This window comes from Amblyomma americanum, chromosome 3, assembly GCF_052857255.1.
Source record: "Amblyomma americanum isolate KBUSLIRL-KWMA chromosome 3, ASM5285725v1, whole genome shotgun sequence".
Lineage (NCBI taxonomy): Eukaryota > Metazoa > Arthropoda > Arachnida > Ixodida > Ixodidae > Amblyomma > Amblyomma americanum.
In genome coordinates this window covers 153,019,155-153,037,927 of record NC_135499.1, presented here as the reverse complement: position 1 = coordinate 153,037,927, position 18,773 = coordinate 153,019,155, and the positions used below count along the sequence as shown (strand labels likewise).

The window sequence follows — 18,773 nt, the reverse complement described above, 5'->3', positions numbered from 1 at the left end:
GTCGAGCTTATAATTTTTTCTTATACGGCTTCTTTCTTATGTAACAAGGAGGGCTTTAAAAACTGTCTACTTTTTGTCATGGGGAAATTCTGATCTTCGGTCCAAAACGTGGGTGGAGCTTCACTGCAGACTTGAGTTGGATCCGACTATAGCCGTGTTCATTCTGTTTAGAAGAGTATTTATATTGAAAACCCAATTAACTTTAAAATAAACTGCTGCCCAGTTAGAACGAACAGTAGCTGCACCTCTCAGGTGAATTTACTCCCTCTCTGCTGGTGAAAGGGGGAAGTAAAGAAAAAAATGCCGATTAAAGTCTTTCAAGGTTGACGAGCCTCCACCTTAAAGCTGGAGCTACCGTTACTCCATGTTATGACAGCTACTGTGATGCAGATGGAGCTTAGATGAAAAGGGCATTAGCGCAGCGTCAATTTCAGTTCGGAAAAGAGCTGTGCTTTTTTTTAATGCGGTAGCATTGGAACACCCATTACAGCAAAAAGTGTCAGGCGTTGGCGTGTGAAGCCTTCATCGAGAGGAGGCCAACTGGGGCAGAAAATCTCCCTCTTCACTGTCAGGGGGAGAGTAGGAAGATAGAGGGAAAGAGCTAGAAAAGAGGGAGGAGAGGATATAGAGAGAGGGAAAGGAAAAGTGGAGAGGGAAAGAGGACAAGTCGATGGGAGGCAACGAGCCGCGGGAGGGAAACCACGGTCGCCAATCAGAGTCAAGTGATGGGGAGAAGGGTTAGAGCGTACGGCGTGACACACTGTGATTGCCGATTTGAGTCACTCCACTATCCAACGTCGCTGAGCAGCACTAATGCTAACGCGTACTGTGCCACGTGACTAGCATTGATCGTCTGTGACTTTTTGTATTTCACAGCATACTTTAGTAATGTGAATTGTTGTTGTTATTAGAGTTTTTATTGGGTGCATGTAGTCTCCCCAGTCCTTCTAATAAGTTTGTTGCAAGCGCACTCCGTATGATTTTTGTTTTGTATCTCCTCGTCGTCGTCTGCGTAGCCAGTCCGGTTCGATAAAGTTGGCGGCTTGTTTGTTGGTGTTCATTTTTTGGCACCTGACAACGCGCAAGAAAAAAAAACAGAAAAGTTTTGGTACCGCCTATACCTTTTGGCACAGCCGCCGCGGTGGCTGAGTGGTTATGGCGCTCGGCTGCCGGCCCGAAAGACGCGGGTTCGATCCCGGCCGCGGCGGTCGAATTTCGATGGAGGCGAAATTCTAGAGGCCCGTGTGCTGTGCGATGTCAGTGCACGTAAAAGAACCCCAGGTGGTAGAAATTTCCGCAGCCCTTCACTACGGCGTCCCTCATAGCCCGAGTCGCTTTGGGATGTTTAACCCCCATAAAGCAAACCTATACCTTTTGGCAATTAACTTGTGGACAATACCAAACTGATCACTTTGAAACGAAAAGCAACCATTTTTTTGTCTCGAATTTTATTCTTGGGGAAGGAGGTCCTAATCTGTGCTTTCGGAATCTACTTTCGGGGCTGCATTAAAGATGTACAGGTGAATTTATATCTGCTGAAGCCACCCTCTGCACGCCGTAGAGGAGGGCTCCGGATATATTTCTACCACTTGAGGTTTTCCAACGCGCACCGATATCTCAGTACAGGGGCGCTTTTGCGTTTCACTATTACAGAAATGCGGCCGTCAGGTTTACAGTCGAACCCGCTACCTCATGATCAGTAGCAGAACATCATGGCGACTGAGGCATCGCGACGGCTACCCTACTGAAGTGAGCTCACTAAGGTCGAAACTTTCGAGTGCACTCAAGCTGTCAGCAAGAATCTTGGTTCTGCCCGTTATGTTTAGTGGCATGGGCGCAGGGATATTATTTTTAATTATTCTTCTAGTGTCCCACCATGTGGTTCCTGTCTTTCAGAACAGAAGCCACGCCGTGAAGACTTCGAATATGCATGGCTATAGCGGTATTTATTTTCAGTCATGACCCTGACAACTTCGTGCCCGTCTTGTAGCCCCCTCATTTAAAATACGCTGCTTTTTGGCTACGCATTTTTGAAAATACACTTCTTACGTCATGCGCTCTGGTATAAGGGTCAAAGGCAAATTGCGTCACTTCGCTGCGCCATCCGTCATCGCCCGGTCATCTGCGCTTGGACGAAGTTTTCTGCCACGTTGATGGCCCCGGTGATGATATTAACGATCTCGCTGACACCTGCGTTGATCAGAGAGGAAGAAGAAAGAGAGAAAGAAAGGAAAGAACAAATGAAGCCAAGATCTCTAAAAACAAGGCCACCCTCTGCCCACGATGCACAGTGAGTACACGCATCATAGCGATGTGAGGTGAAGTGTATACCCACGTGGCGAACAGGACCATCGGCGTGTGTGAATGCCATATAGAATGCTTGTGTCTCGCTACGAAACTGCATAGGATGTCCAGACCTCAGCACGCTCTCTCTCTCATTTTTCTTTCATTTTTATTTTGTGAAATCAACGCAGACAGACTTGATGGGACCCATAGCCAGCTCGGCTAGTAAACGGTCCGAATACAAGATATTTACAAAAGAAATGGCAGTCGTTCAAACAACAAGTACAAAAGGACGTTAAGTACTACAATCACAGCATTGCAGATATGTAAAGCGCAGAAAAAAATGGCGAGTGCAAGAGAAAAGACTAAAAGTAAGTTTACAGTTTCACAAAATCAAAACACAAACGTGTTTAGTACCACAGCTCCGGACAAACAAGAAAGACGTTATTAATAAGGCCGAAAAATTATGTTTGAGTTTGATGTCATCGGGAGAGAGAGAGAGAAATAACATTTATTAGCACCCGTCAAAAGGATGATGGGTATCCGAGGCGCCGCTCGGTCCCAGCCATGTCCTCCCCCTCAGCCGTCGACCGGGATCTCTTGGATCTCAGCAGCGGCAAGGGAACCATTGGGAACCATTGTATCTGGGAACCATTGTATTCTAATAGTCTTTGACTATAAGTGTTGTGACATGGCGGTAGGTTACATCTATTATTATTACTCTTGGTAGCAATAGTTTATAAAGTGTGGCTTCGAATGTTCGATAGTATCACTTTCTTGTAATAAATAGTGACTTAATCGGCAAAGGACGTGAATGCGCTGTAACAGTCAGTCGGGCCAACACTTGCACGCGCTTTCATGTTGCGGGGCTTTTGTGAACTTTTGTGCGCCGCTGCTAACAGCGTGAGACCCGCGCATTTGTGTATTGCTCTTAACATCCGCAAACACGTTGCATCTTTTTTATTCCTGATTGTTTATATTTTTCTATCATTGCAAAAACTACCGGCTCAAACAGATTTCTGCTAGGGCGCGGTAATTAAGACCAAGATATATGTATAACATAAGATATTATAAAATAAAAACAAATGATCAAAACCAGAAAAGAGGGCAAACAAGCACCCACCAGCAACAGTGTTTATCATACCCGAAATTTCTTCCTATATCAGGCGTCAGTTGTTAGGATTTGCCTCTGCATTCTTCTCTTCTTGTCCCTGCCTTTTATTTTTATATCTGGCTGATTTGCAAAGCTTCAACGAACGATACAAAATTATTGTACGGCGCCGCAGCGGTGTTTGCGTTCTACTTGTTTTGTTTTATCTGTTTTCTTGATCTTTATATCACACGTTACTGACGTTATATATTTCCCACCGTACTTAGTCTTCATCAAACACCTTAAGCCTAACTTGTGCTTCCATTTTGTTCGAATCGACTTGAAGGCTGACTGTTGTGGCATTTCGACTGACCCATCATTTAGGGCCCTTGAGACCAGTATGCGCACCATGATTTGAGTCTCAGTCATATAGTGCAGCACTGATACTATCCTCCAAGCTCTAAATCTCTGTTAAGAGGATCTTTGTCCTCGCCTCTCAAGAGCTTTTGATCGTTAGGGAAGCCGCCAGGGCCTCACTGTTCGCGTGAGAAGCAAACCACGCAGCCTAGTGTGGGCAGCGACGTATGTGCCGAGTACATTACCGGTGGGCTTGTCGACGAAGTCGACACGTGCCCTGAATCCCTTTCCCGTGTTGGTTCTCTTCTTTCCCAGGATGAGCACCATTTCGGACGCCTGCGCCGTCAGCGTCTCGTTGGGCTTGATCTCTTTGCCGCAGTACCTGCGCGAAGAAAGCGTGTCGTCTGGCTGCTCATTCGGACTTGTCGGCTGGCATAAAGCAATCCACAGAGCCGCGAGGCCTTTGCTGAGCCACCTCCCAGACGTACGCACTTCCCTAAGCGAGCACTGGCTAACGTTTAAACCATAGACGGTTCAAAAACTTAGTTCAAAGAAGTTTCGGTCAAGGCAGTGCCACTGCCATGAGATTGCTGTTTATATCCTCTTTATCTCACGAGCTCACTGGGAGCTGACATGTTCACCGATGTTTCACACCGGCAAGAGACGTACTCCAAGTACGCTCTTGGAGTGCCGTTGCCTTGACCGAAACGTTAGTAAAGGGACGCGGTACCTTCACTTAGGCGGCAGTTTGGGCTTGTTGGTAACGCGCGCCGCGACAATTCAATGCAACAATTAAGGAGTCGAAACTCGGCCGCTCCATGAGCTGGTTAGTGACACTGTTATCTTGCGTTTAATTGTCGTCGGCGTGTCGTTGCTCTCGAGGAGAGTGTGCAGGTGCGCTCACATCTTTCCGTGGAAGCGGTCGCGGGTGCGCACCTCCAGGCGCTCGAGGGCGCACTGTCCGTTGTAGGTGCTGGCCGGATTCTCCTCGGGGAGCGCCAGCCGGGGCTCGATGCTAAACTCCTCGAAGGTGAGCCGAGGCACCTGGCCCACGGGTGCCTGCACGCGGTTAGCCGGCCATCATCATCATCAGCAGCAGCAGCATCAGCCTGACTACGCCCACTGCAGGACGAAAACTTCTCCCATATCTCTCCAATTAGCCCTGCCTTGAGCCAGCTGCGGCCTCCCTATCTCCGCAAGCTTCTTAATCTCATCCGCCCACCTAACCTTCTGCCACTCCTGCTACGCTTGCCTTCTCTTGGAACCCAGTGCGTTATCCTTAAGGACCAGCGCTTATCTTGCCTTCGCATTACATGTCCTGCACAAGCCCATTTCTTCCTCTTGATTTCGACTAGGATGTCACTGACCCGTGTTTGGTCCTTAACCCACTCTGCCCCCTTCTTGTCTCTTGATGTGACACCTATAATTTTTCTTTCCATAGCTAGTTGCGCTGTCCATAAGCTGAGCCCGTTTCGTTAGCCTCCATGTTTCTGCTCCGTAGATGAGTACCGGTAAGATACAGCTATTATATACCAAGGATACTCAATGAGAACAGCAAGCAGTGATGCAGCTACTGCGCAGCCCATGTAAACGTGTTATGACTGAAATCATCACCCCCAAGGCCCCCGTCTTGTTGCCTTAGGAGCAGACCGGCAGTGAAATTTTAAGCTGTTTTTAAGCTACTTTTTTAGAAAGCCGAGAGATAACTGAGAGGGCCAGAAGTGAGTCTGTTACGATCAAAACTCGTTTTATCTTGCAGGAAATCCAGGGCAAAGCGCGCCCATACACTGTCGCGCTGATGCATATACAGAGAGTCGTCTAGTAGTCTGCGAATGACAGGGAATACTGTTTCGCACCATGCATCTAAGTTTGCGATAAATGGAACGTCTCTGATCAAATTGTGTCCCATATCGAACACCCGCAGCAGAACACGAAAGAGGTCCGTGTGAAACGCATTGTTTGGCTGGACATTGGCTGTATCACACGTATCGCGTTAAGGCACCTCAAAAACGCAACCGCTTTCGTTTATTTCCACCTCCTGACTTTATCATAGTTTATGGTTGAAAGCAGCATCGACAGCAGCGATCGCGACTTTTTTGACGAAGGAAGAAGCCATCCTCGGCCAATGTTCGTCAGCAGAGCACCTGGCCGGGTCCTCCTGGTGCGATAAGCGTCACGATGCACTCGCGCAGTGGCCATGCAAAATGATGGGATCTGATTAGTGCGAGCTAATAAAAGCGATGCGCGTTTATATTTATTTGCGCAATTTAGTTTTCGTGGGTTTCAGATTGTATGCGAAATAATCTTGCCGTATAAAGCATATACAGTGTCGTACATAAAGTATCGCTCGTCCTGAGCATCGCGCTAGCAGGAATCATAGCTCAGATGCTGCTTATTTTCAGCAGTAGCCACATTATTCACAATAAATGCGTATACATGTGGCAGTGCCCAAGGCCCGTCCTTTATTTTTTTTTCTCTTCTTTCTCGACGAAATCATGTGTGACCAATTGATGAGTTTTTTTTTTTTCCCCCACAAGCGTTCGACTGCATCGAAATACTATTCCATCTGATCATTATAAGCCAGCTGTTCTGTTGTGTAGCCTTACAGGAACTATTTAGGAGTGTTTGACCGCCCTGTATGACACTGGGATCGCAAACTTCGTACTACTGAGGTGTTCGTAGAAGCGGGGATCTCACAGCTGTTGCGTCCGCACACCCCCCTGGCCTATACGGATCCTCCTTGTAGTGAACTGTATTCTAAATACCACGTGATGGCATGATTTACTTGTACCTGTATCCACCAAGTGCAGCCTTTGTAGTCGACATTTCTGTTGGGAAAACCCGGTGACTCGATGATCTTGCCGGCTTCGGTGACGTTGCCTCCGCACACGGGATCCCCTGCAGTAGTGCATGCACCGCAATACACAACTCGCGCGTACGGAGCATGGGTTAGAGGCTCTGTATCGTATCACAAGGTGACCACCCAATTAAAGCTTTAGAGATGACATGCATTGAAATTAACACAAAAATAATGACGTTGCCAAGAGCTCTGACTTTGAAGAAGGCGGTACTTGAAACAAAGTGATTGCTTTGTAACCATGGTTCCGAGTAAATATAAAAGAAAGGAGCGCACCGCGGAGTGAGTTTGGGTCGTTGGGAACTAAACAACATATTCTCCGTGCATACCAAGAAATTATGGAGGAGCGCATTTCTCAATTGAAAGATGTTTATGAACACAATATTTTATATATCGTAAGATTCTATAACAATTAATACACGCACAAATCTCTCTTCGGCAGGCTAGCATTTTTTTTTGCGATTAAGGTTTTTGCGATTGTCAAAACCGCTCCCCATTGGTTTTCTATGGCAATCTGAACTACTCTATGCGACCGATGGACAAACTTTAAAAGAAAGATTTTGCTACGCATCGGAAGAATGAGCCATTACCTTAAATAATTTTATACCAGTACCTTACAATATTCCACACTTGCGTGACAACTGAACTTGATGTTTAAGACTTGTACTTAGATGCGACCAAAGCTGTGCACGATCGGTGCACAAAAATCGATGATCAATGTCCTATTCTAGACGCTGAATGCTTATATACGGGCCTCAAGAAGTTCCCTCTGGAGTTCCATCCTCATCAGCCCTCCCATTTGATTCCGCCACACGTACATAAAAGTTTTCTTCTCTCTCTTTCTCTCTCTCTCTGAATTGCCGGTGGTTTGGCGGTATATGTGGGGTATACCGTACGTAGGCAGTGATAGAGGCCGCAGTCCCGTAGTGCAGGACTCCCGATGAGTGGCCTAATGCTGAGCATAGCTCTCCGGAAAGCCTTGTAATACCTGACAGTCTGGAAACTTTGCTCGCCGCCGCCTCCAGAGCCATTTAGCGGCTATGGCCCTAGTGCAGGGGATATTCAAAATTCGCGCTTTCCCACATAATTATGTTGCCAAAGACAAGATGGCCGACTTCTCTATAAAGAAAGTGCGTGGGATATACGGGACAGGTGCTAAGTGTGTGCATAGAATGTAAGAAACGTATCAGCCTTGTTTCAGCTGGAAACGCATGGTCAGCCATCTTGTCTTGGGCAACATTGTTATGAGAAAAAGCGCCCTTGAAGAATTTTGAATATCCCCTACTGAGTGAACTTGCACGCATATCACAGTTGACGAACCCAAGATGGCTGAGCTCTTGCCAGCAGCGTACATCTTTAGTATCAACCGACTACCGCCAGGGGTGGGGACAAGAAGCACGAAACGCAGATCGGAAAAATGAAATAAGGTTCCAGTGACAAGGATCAAGCAGTAAGCCGCGCATTCCCATGATTGCTCGAGCCGCGTGGTTCGGCCGTCCTGTTTCTCAGAAAAGTCTTGAGGAAAAGCCCGCTTGCAAAACCTTGCACGAAGCGGAATTTTGCTTGGTGTGGCCCAGCTAGCTTCACGCGACGTATGGAAAGCGCCCAATAGTTCCAGTACGTTATAAACACGTTTTGATAGATATGCATCGCGACGAAATTCCTGTATGCGCGATCAGCTTCGTGTAGAGCGAAAAATTTTAACGCGTAGTGCTATGCGGCATGTGGTGAAAGAAACGCGGACGAATGTATGACTTTTTTTCTGAAATCGATACACACACAAGAAGGATTATTTTTCACTCCTGGATTCACAACTACCTCAATAATTCCCTAACTCTCTCTCTCTCTCTCGTTTTTTTGTCATGTTGTCACAAAATGCGGGAATCCCATTAGCGTCTCTTGTGTGCAGCCACTCGGCACAAACTAAGGCAAACGCGTCCCAAACATCGCAGCCGAATGTGCGCTCATCTGCATATACGTGGCGCCGACAGGGCTCCCATTGCACAAATTAGTGCCTTTGTCGTGCTCATTACGGTCGCTCGAGTATCGCCTCTTATGCTCAAAGGTCGAAGGAAGCTGCACTGTAGACCACAGATGTGGACTTACACAACGGACAGAATCTCGATTACTTTCCGCGCAGAATGCATGCCGCGTGACTTACGTCAGTGATTTCTCTGCTTCTCGCCGTGTGTAGGAAAGACAAATCGCTCTGTGTGACTTGCTTGCCGATGGTGACCTCAACATTGCATCAACGTAAGTTGTGCCTGCCAACGCCTAGCATCATATGTACGCACAATAATGTACTAAATTTTATGGGATGTTGTTGCGCGGAAAAAATACATTGACGTGTTGTCTCGCTGCGCAGTCAACTGATGGAGCATTCATGCTTGCAGTGAATACAATCCCAACCCTGCTCTTTCTTTGCTTTACCGTCTCCGACCCTCCCCTCCATGCTCGAATTACCCCGAACCCTATGATAATCAGGAGCATTCCCTATTCTCCTGTCTCTTTGTCATTGAGTTCCTCTCCTCCAATATGGCAGGCCAACCTAACCTCGGACCAAATGGATTTTGGCACCCTGGCGCTGGATATTACCGACGTCTAATGCTGTGTCGTAATCACGGTGCAAGAATACTGTTATTCTTACAACGTGGTCGCAATAAAGCTGTTTCTCTCTCTCTCTCTCTCTCTTAGTGAACAGGTTTGCCTGACCGCGCCGTAATATTTTTTTTTTTTCAGCGAGCCCGTACCGAGTAAACTTTTGTCTACGCCTCCACTTCTTTCATATCTTTCATATCTCTCAACGCGAATTCACATAGTTCACGATGTTTGTTCCTGTTCTGAATAGCTTGCGCACCGTATGGGGGACAAGTAGTTAGGACCAAGCAGCGCAGTTCCACCTGCCCTCCACCTCGTCTCTTTCTTCGTCCACCTTTCGTCACTGATTTCTCCACAAATTCAATGAATATTCCACCTTTCGTCACTGATTTCTCCACAAATCCAATGAATATATATGTGAGGTCTTTGTGCAGACTATGAATGAGGCCGTGGGGAATGTTTTCATGGTGGCAGAAAATGTATGGGCCTGCCGCATACATAAGCGATTCGCATGCACGCGTTCACCGAGAGAATGTCGCAGTTAAAACTGATTGTTAGCATTTAAAACTGAGTGCACGCACCGTAGTAGGTTCCCCGCAGCTCCTCGCACTGTTCCCCGGCGGTGTTGGACGGACAGACGCAACTGCAGGGTTCATCGTCATCCGCGTCTTTAGACTGGAACAGGAAGCCCTCGTTCTCGCACTGTGTGCTGCGTCGGTTCGGGCACAGGTCTGCATACATAATGAACGGAAGCACTGTGACTGTAGACAGCGCGTGCAGCGTCTGCTCCTCGGCTCTTCGCCACCCGACAAGTTGCGTACAGTGTAAAAGGCAGTGCTGTGTGTATACGACTAATGCACATGGAAAGCCTGCAGCAAACGTCTGCGCTGTATGCCTTATATATACTGCAGCGGTTGCAGCGAAATGCAGTCTAGAGGCTGGTGTCAAGTGTGCACTTAGTGTTATAGCTTAGCCGAAAGACGTAATTAACTAAAATTACCAGATTAATTTCCTAATTTCTGGTTTAAGGCAAAGTATTATATTGCCAAATTGAAGGCCGTCATCACCGAACTTGAGCCCAGGTTTTAAATCATCTGAATCGGCATTGCGGCTCGAAATATTCAGAGACAAAAATACACTTTTGAAACCTGGTTTTGTTCGCTTTCCCGCGCTACACATTTCTAAAATGGCTTCGCTGAGCGTGGTTTGTCGCCGAAATCACGTTAGCCTCTTCTACATAAAAAAAAATACGCAAACTGTACATCTATTTTCTGCGTTAGAAATGAGAGCGGCACCATTTCTTAAATGTGCAACGCGGAAAAGTCGATTTGACGAGCTTTAAAAGGCGCATTTTTCACCTTAGATATCTTCAACGACAATGCCGATTGAGAAAATTTCAAAACTGCACTCGTCTTCGATGTTGACGGCAATGTCCACCTTTCTGTACAATAAGCGTGCACAGATCATACTTACGTAGCTCTACTTGATTTCAAAATAAAAATCAGAAGAGGTTAAAGAATAGTCACCTCGTATATATAAAGTATGCGAAGAGTTTCTTTAGTAACATACGCATCTTTGTAGGCGCTGTTAGCCTTTGAAGACTAACCGCGCAGGGAACCGAATTTAGTACCCTTTTCACACGCTTGGCAGCAGCGGTGGCGGCAGCGGCTATCGACGAGCAACTTTACAAACCTACCTTCGTGTTACAGTGTCAACGGATGGCAAGGTTTTCCGAGGGCTGACGTCACTGACAGTCTGCGGGAGTTATCTTCGTGGAAGCATCAAGTGGCCTACGCCCCCAACAAGCGGACTACAGTGCCTGTGCTGCCTACAAAAGCCCGTGTGCCCTGCAGCAACCCTTTCACACGCTTGGCAGCAGCGGTGGCGGCAGCGGCTATCGACGAGCTACTTTACAAACCTACCTTCGTGTTACAGGTTGGTTTTGGTTCACTGTACTTTCTTCTGTCACTGCCGTTGCCGTTGCTGCCACCGCACTGTTTCTGTCTTTGTGTCGTGGAGCCGTACTGTACGCTCTTAGCTGATTCATAGTCATGGGAACTTTGCCTGATGATCCGTGCCTTTCCTGTTATAAGTTTTTTCAAGAAGGGGAAGGAATGATGCAATGCGCTGAGTGTTGCCAGTATTACCATCTAGGCAAATGTGCGGGTGTTAGTGAGCAGGCGTATAAAAAGAAAAACATTGAGGCAAGAAAAACCTTGAGATGCCCGGTATGTCGATTATCAAAATCCCGCACCGATGAAAGACAGCTCTCAGGTTCTCCCTCCCCAATTTTGGCTCAGCACCTTGCTGAAATAAGCAAAGCCTTAGCCGCTCTTACAGCTAAGGTGGATGATTTATCATCCTTAAAACAAACTGTGACCAGCATTGAAGCGTCTGTGCAACACATGTCAGATACATATGATCAGCTGCTACTAACGTCTGAAAGGCATGAGAAAGAAATTGATGATATTCGCAAGAGGGTCGACGAAATTGAAAAGAAACAGGACGCAGAAGACATTGGAAAGTTGAAACTTGAATTGAATGATATGGAACGATACAGTCGTTGCCAAAATATGGAAATTCGAGGATTGTCCCTCTCAGCAAATGAAAACTTGCTGGAAAAAGTGAACGACCTTGCCAATCAGCTCGATTTGCCTTGCCTCACGGAGAGTGATATTGAGGGATTACACCGTCTGTCCGCTCGACCAGACACTGTACCGCCTGTATTGATCAGGTTTGCGAAAAGATTGACAAAAACAAACTGGATGGCTAAGCGTGCAGGCCTCAAGGACGGTGTCTATTTTGTTGACAACCTGACTGTCTTGAATAAGAAACTGCTGTGGCTTGCAAAATCCGCCGCCAAAGAAAAAAGGTACGAATTTGTCTGGACAAAGGAAGGGAAGGTCTACGTTCGAAAGGAAGCAGGGGCAAAGGCCATCAGGATTGGGTGCGAGGAAGACTTGGCTAAGCTAGTGTAGTCTGATCTCGTATACGCACTTTATACGAAGATCCGCTTTTTGTCACCATGCCCTACTACAATACTAATACATTTAAAGACTTGCTCACTAATGCTAGCTACTCTGTAGATAAGTCTTTATCTATCTATCATTTAAACGCTCAGAGTTTGAAAAATAAAATGGAGCACATCGAAGGCGAAATAGAAACTTTATCGCACAAATTTGATTTCCTAGCGTTTACGGAAACTTGGTTTAGCTGTCAGAAGGATGTTATCCCCCTGGCAGGGTATGAAAACGTATCTCAGTTCAGGGTAAATAAACGAGGAGGGGGAGTATCCCTGTTCATAAAGAGGCGCCTGCATTTTGACGTACTGAACAACTATTCACTGGTGACTGACAATTTTGAAGTTGTTACCATCCGGTATTATAATATAGCTATAATGGTGGTGTATCGTCCCCCTCACAGTGATGTGGATGTGTTTTTCCAGTTTGTTGAACCTTTTTTGGAATTTACCAGTCAACAAAAAATGCACGTTGTATTACTAGGTGACCTGAATATTGATATCATGAATGCTAATCCAACACAAATCAGATTAATGGAAATGATGTTATCTTATGGCTGTGACAACATCATTGATGCGCCCACTCGAATAAGTTGTCAATCGGAAACCTTACTCGATGTATGTTTCACAGACTTTTCACCCTGCAATACCAATTCTGGTGTTTTCTCTTCGGGAATAAGCGATCACCTTCCCTTTTTTGCACTTTTTTCATGTGAGAAGGTACCAGATACTTCTGTCTTTATACGCAAGACATTTGACCAAAAGAACATTGATAAATTTTGTTTACTTCTGTCTGAAACTGGCATGGATGAAGTATTAAAAACAGAAAACCCATCTGCCGCGTATAACATCTTCCTTGAGAATACACTGGATGCGTTCGACAAAGCCTTTCCAGTTGTAGAAGTCAGGAAATGTAGGAAAGCAAGAAAAGAGTGGATCTCTGGTGACCTTCTGAAGCATATTAAACAAAAAAATTCCTTATTTGCACGATTTCTTGACACTCGCAATCAAGACGATTTTAAGGAATTTAAAAAGTTTCGAAATAAACTAAACCTTGACTTAAAAAAGGCAAAGTCGCTTTTTTATCGCCTTAAGTTTTCATCAATGCAAAACACTAGATCACTGTGGCAAAGCATTAATAAACTCATTGGAAAGAAGCAGCACGCTCTTCCTTCGGAAATGCAAATCAATGGAGTAATGTATAGCGGTGTCTCTCTCGCCAATAAGCTGAATGCCCATTTTTTAAATGTAGGAAATTGTACTTCGTATAATCTTCCCTTAGCTGTAAAATCAGTCGATTCCTTTTTGGTCCCAGCTTGTGAACATTCAATATTTTTATCCCCCACTTCTGAATATGAAATTCTTTCCATTATAAACTCATTTCGTAATACATGCTCTCCTGGCCCAGACGGCATTACTGCACTCGCAATAAAAGCTGCTGCTAAGATTATTGCCCTTCCTCTTGCGCATATTTGTAATCAAATGCTTCTTACAGGAGAGTTCCCGGATAAAATGAAGTCTGCCCGTGTTACAGTAATTTTCAAAGGAGGCAACAAAAATGATCCCAATAACTACCGTCCGATATCTATACTGCCTTTGTTCTCCAAAGTTGCTGAGCGAGTGATCTTCACGAGGGTATACAAATTCCTGCATTCCAACAATATCATCTGCAAGGAGCAATACGGATTTCAGCCCGGAAAATCCACGCAGGCAGCTCTGCTCGAGATAAAAAACAGTCTGATCCATAATATCGAACATAAGCTCTACACTGTCGGTGTCTTCCTTGACTTCTCCAAAGCCTTCGATTCCATTAAGCACGACATACTACTTCATAAGTTATACACGTATGGTATCCGCGGAACACCTCACAGGTTACTACAAAGCTATTTGTCAAATCGCACTCAGTTCACGCGACTAAATGATGCCATATCCGACGCAGAATTAATCAAATTTGGCGTTCCTCAAGGATCCATACTGGGGCCCCTTCTTTTTACACTATACATCAATGATATTGTAAACATTTTATCTTATTCTACATTGCTCTGTACGCAGATGACTCTAACGTTTTCTTTTCCGGTTCAGATCTTCGTGAACTCGAGCATCGTTCAAATTCCTGGCTACATGAACTTATGTTGTGGCTTGCAGTGAACAGATTGGAATTGAATGTTAAGAAAACAAAGTTTATCATTTTCCGTCCCAAAAATAAGCCTATAGACTATCCCATCCAACACCAGTTCAACAATACATTGATTGAATCCGTAAATTCTTGTAAATTCTTGGGCGTATTCTTTCGTAGTGACCTAGGCTGGGGTGACCATGTAAATCACGTCCGTTTGCGTGTAGCTCGATCTATTGGTGTGATAAATCGCATTAGGTACTTGTTGCCCATACAGGCTAAAAAGCAGTTGTATTTTGCCCTCATCCATTCACAACTGGTGTATTGCAATTTAATTTGAGGCACTTGCAACAAAACTGACACAGCCAGATTATTATCATTACAAAAAAGAGCTCTGCGCGCATGTTCTCCTAATCCTTCCTCAGGTGACTGCTTATTACAGTCCTTCAATGTTCTTCCATTCCCACTGTGCTATAAGCTTTCAGTTGCTGTTCATATTTATCATAAAATAAAGCAGGACATCACATCTTTCAGAAACAAGTACGTGAACAGAAACATACGCTATAGTCTGCGAGTCACTTCTTTTATTTCCAGTCGTGCCCGGACAAACTACGGCACCGAACACATTGATAACCAAATTTCTGCAGTTTGCAATGTGTATCCTTCCATAATTGACGAAGCTGTAACTTGTAAAACCACTTGTCATTTCAAAAAGAAAATGAAGATGCTTTTTATGCGTACGACTGACCCATCAAATACTTGTGCTATGTAGTGTTTACAGTGATAGCCTCACTCCTGTCATATTTTCTATTGTGTTGCGAAATGTAGCGTTACTGGTCTTTTTCTTTTCTCTTTGTTATCCTATGTGCCTTCATTAACTTTCAACTACTGTGATAATTGAACTAAAGAGCTTGTTGACTTTTAATGAATGTAACCACCCTTCTGCCTTTGATGTGTGACCCGGGGTGAGGCCTCGTCAGGAAGAATGCCAGCAGCTTCTTCCTTTTGTCTCATCTCGTGGGCATGTACTGTGCATACAAGTTCATGTCTGAATAAAAATGATTGATTGATTGATGATTGATTGATTGTCTACAAGTGATCCAGGTGAGATTCAAGCTTCCACGTCAAACCTCAAGAATCCTTATTTAAATTGAAACTCTCGCATTCAAAAACCACGACTGACGTGAACACTCAAGAGCAAGGCGTCACTTGCGGGCGGCGCTTGCGGCATAGTGGCCTGGACAGTATATACGCACCGGGGCAGGAGTACATGACGTTGGCGAGCTTGCGGTCCCGGAAGCTGAGCTGCCCGTCTCCGCCCAGCCTCAGCTGCATGTGCGGATCCAGCGTGACGATGGTGTTCTTCTCGAACCGCTGCGGACTGAAAGCCTGCGCACCAACACCGGCGTCGTCATCTACGTCATCGCTGTCTTGTATCCACTCATGCGCATTGCTTTCATTCGCTTGTTTCGGCTGCTTTCTACAGTTGAACCTGGCTAAAACGGTTGAAGAGGTCCGGCGATTATTTCGTTATGGCCGTAGCTTCGCAATAGCCCGCGCTGACCGAGCTTTCAAGGGGAATTATCGTTACTTCGATATATCCATTTTTTCGTTATAAGCCGTTTCGCTATAACGAGGTTCAACTGTATATGCTACCGAGCTTACGGTACCACAGACCGCTCTTCAGTGAGGTAGAAAGGTAGGCTGAGCATATACCGTGTACAAACAGTCATTTACCCCTGCACTAACGAACCCTACTCCTATTTGCGTAATTGCCCTGAACCCCGTGCTATGAATAACTTGTCTCACCGAGCTTATATCAACATTTTGACTCAGTACGCACTTTTCGTCTCATCTTACCGCCTGCCTAAACACCTGCTGTTTCTTCAGGAAGGCACTGGATGCAGGAGGCAAGACCATAAAGCTAAATTCTGTTCGCCCACGGAGATGCATGAGCGGCGGGCAAACCCCCTTTCCGCCCGCCTAATAAACATTCAGAAAACGGCACTTCCCTCCGCATATGTGTTGACGCAATGAAATATACTGACCTTCACGACTCTGGCCATTTCATATTGTATTTAAATGTCAACTTGCACATGATACCGCCTGGAATTTAAATTACGCATCGCCTGAGAGTCTGCTTCTGGCACCAGGCATGCTTGCATTTTCCCACAAATAACACTTAATGCAAAACGTAGCCGGAGACGTTTTTATAGCCTGTCTTGCCTAATGCAGTCGATTAGCGAAAATGTGACGCTCACGGAGCCGTTCAAGCTGCTAATGTGTCAGGATGAAAAAAAAAAAGCACAGTATAGCGTGTTGGATGTGGCATATTAGCTGGTACTTTTACTAACAGCTATTTAAGCGAACAGGTGAGTGAGTCAGAACGGATGAAATCGGCGGCAACCTACTGTACTGCTTTCATTGACCGCAGCGCTGTACTGTTGTCTATCCATGCATGTGTTCTCACTTATTTCTACTACTGAGACCCGCCCATAAAAATGACTGGCATTCCCTCCTCGCTGCTGTAACAGTTCGCAGCGTGCTATAAGCGCAATGTATTCTGCCATCGTCACCTTTCATCTTCACCCTCTCCCTAAACTTCTACCGTTACACCTTCTCCTCTCATTTTGCGTGAAGTAGCACGACGAAACCTGTTAATCCGGTAGACATCTCCTCCCTTTCGTAGATAAAAGATTCCCCGCCTGTCTCACCATATAGGTATGTGGAAAACGCTGCAGAGGAGTGCACTGTCATGGCACATGAAACGAAACAATGAACCCTGAAGTGGCCCCTTAATTCCTCTGATCTGAGAGTGAACGAGATACATTCTCCTCAGGAGTATTGGAATCGCTGCATTCGCTGCAGATAATACAGGTAATGTGAACGAATCTGGGGTGGGCGTTAGTAAGGAGCGATTGGAGCATTGGAGCAGGGCAGTGACGTAAAGATACAAGATCAGAATTAAAAAACTGGGATTGCGTAGAACTCAACAGAATTTGTCTTCTTTTTAGGATGAATTTTTATAGCGTACTTATAAACTGGACAGATTGGTTACATTAAATGTAACCAATGTAGCCCCGCTTCAAAGGGGACGCTCCTAGAATTGATACAGACGCGAAAATGGGAGCACATCACGTGGGCCACCGTAGTCGTACCCCCTGCGAGTACTGCATGATGGAGGTGACGTCGTAGGGCACCCCCCGGCTGTTCTCGTAGGCGTGGGCGAACTGCGGCGCTTTGTCCCGGGGCACGTTCTCCCAGAGGATGAGGATGCTTCGGTCCCGGTCCAAGCGCGACTGCTCGTGGAAGAAGCCGATGGCGTGCCCGATCTCGTGGATCACCACCGACGTCTGCGAGGAGCATGCGTTGCACACTGCAGTGCTGCGTTATACCCCTAGTAGGACTCACGACGCCCCCTGGATGCGATTTTGCCCCGCCTTAGTGTATATATTCAATTGATAAAATACTTCAGACACCAATCCGTGTTAAAAAAAAAAAAAACTGCCGTTCAACCCAGCTTAACGTAGTAAGAAGAGCGAAAGCTCTTTTAAGGTAAGCACACGAAAGTAAACACACGCCACACGCTTTATACAGCGAACGGGCCGTCACGCGATTTCCGGCAGTTGCGAGAGTGCCGTCGGCTCCACATACGCAGCTGTGGCAAGGCGCAGCGAGTCACGTGATTCGATAGTTGCGAGGTGTGGCGAGCGCCGTCGGCTCAACGCGCGCAGCTGTGGAGAGGCGTGGCGATTCACGTGGCATGACGTCAGAGCCAACCCTCTGCTCATCCTGGTTTGAAGGTCAAATTTCATAGCGACATGACCTTCAGCTTTGAACGGGAGGAGTGGAGCTTTCGCTCTAAAATGATTTAACGCCAACACATCCAACGTCAGAAAGAGAGTCATTTTATTAAGGAGCGCAGATGAAGCGCTTATATACCTACAGACAGCTCCAGCATGAAAGGGAACAGACTGTTCGCACACAAGAACAAAATCGGTCATTATTTATGCATTGAAATTAAATATTTCATATGGTTATTATACGTTCAGAAAAAACCAGCCCAGCAAGTCTGGACAAGCGCTTCTAGTTTCTGCAGCTGCCACCATGTACCACATGGCGCAGAGCATCAGAGGTTACCACGGGAATTTCAAATGTTTGGTACATCTAACTGATTTCCTATGAGTGTAAAAATTCTTCGGTGTGAGCGCAGGAAGTATTTTATCTGTCAGACTCTGACCCGCCGCGGTGGCTCAGTGGTTAGGGCGCTCGACTACTGATCCGGAGTTCCCGGGTTCGAACCCGACCGCGGCGGCTGCGTTTTTATGGAGGAAAAACGCTAAGGCGCCCGTGTGCTGTGCGATGTCAGTGCACGTTAAAGATCCCCAGGTGGTCGAAATTATTCCGGAGACCTCCACTACGGCACGTCATTCTTCCTTTCTTCTTTCACTCC

The 18,773-nt window shown here is 46.0% G+C and overlaps 1 protein-coding gene across 1 annotated transcript in view; it reads right to left on the bottom strand.

Moving 5' to 3' along the window:
- Window positions 1-1,937: 1,937 nt before the first annotated feature.
- Window positions 1,938-18,773, bottom strand: part of LOC144125210 (blastula protease 10-like) — a 61,079-nt gene continuing 44,243 nt past the window's right edge. The window contains exons 5-11 of the mRNA XM_077658418.1: window positions 17,479-17,673; window positions 15,577-15,709; window positions 9,767-9,916; window positions 6,522-6,628; window positions 4,635-4,789; window positions 3,976-4,112; window positions 1,938-2,190 (exon numbers count right to left, since the gene is read on the bottom strand). Of these exons, the coding sequence (XP_077514544.1) occupies window positions 2,108-2,190; window positions 3,976-4,112; window positions 4,635-4,789; window positions 6,522-6,628; window positions 9,767-9,916; window positions 15,577-15,709; window positions 17,479-17,673 (960 nt within the window). The 3' untranslated portion in view covers window positions 1,938-2,107. The remainder of the gene's footprint in view (window positions 2,191-3,975; window positions 4,113-4,634; window positions 4,790-6,521; window positions 6,629-9,766; window positions 9,917-15,576; window positions 15,710-17,478; window positions 17,674-18,773) is intronic.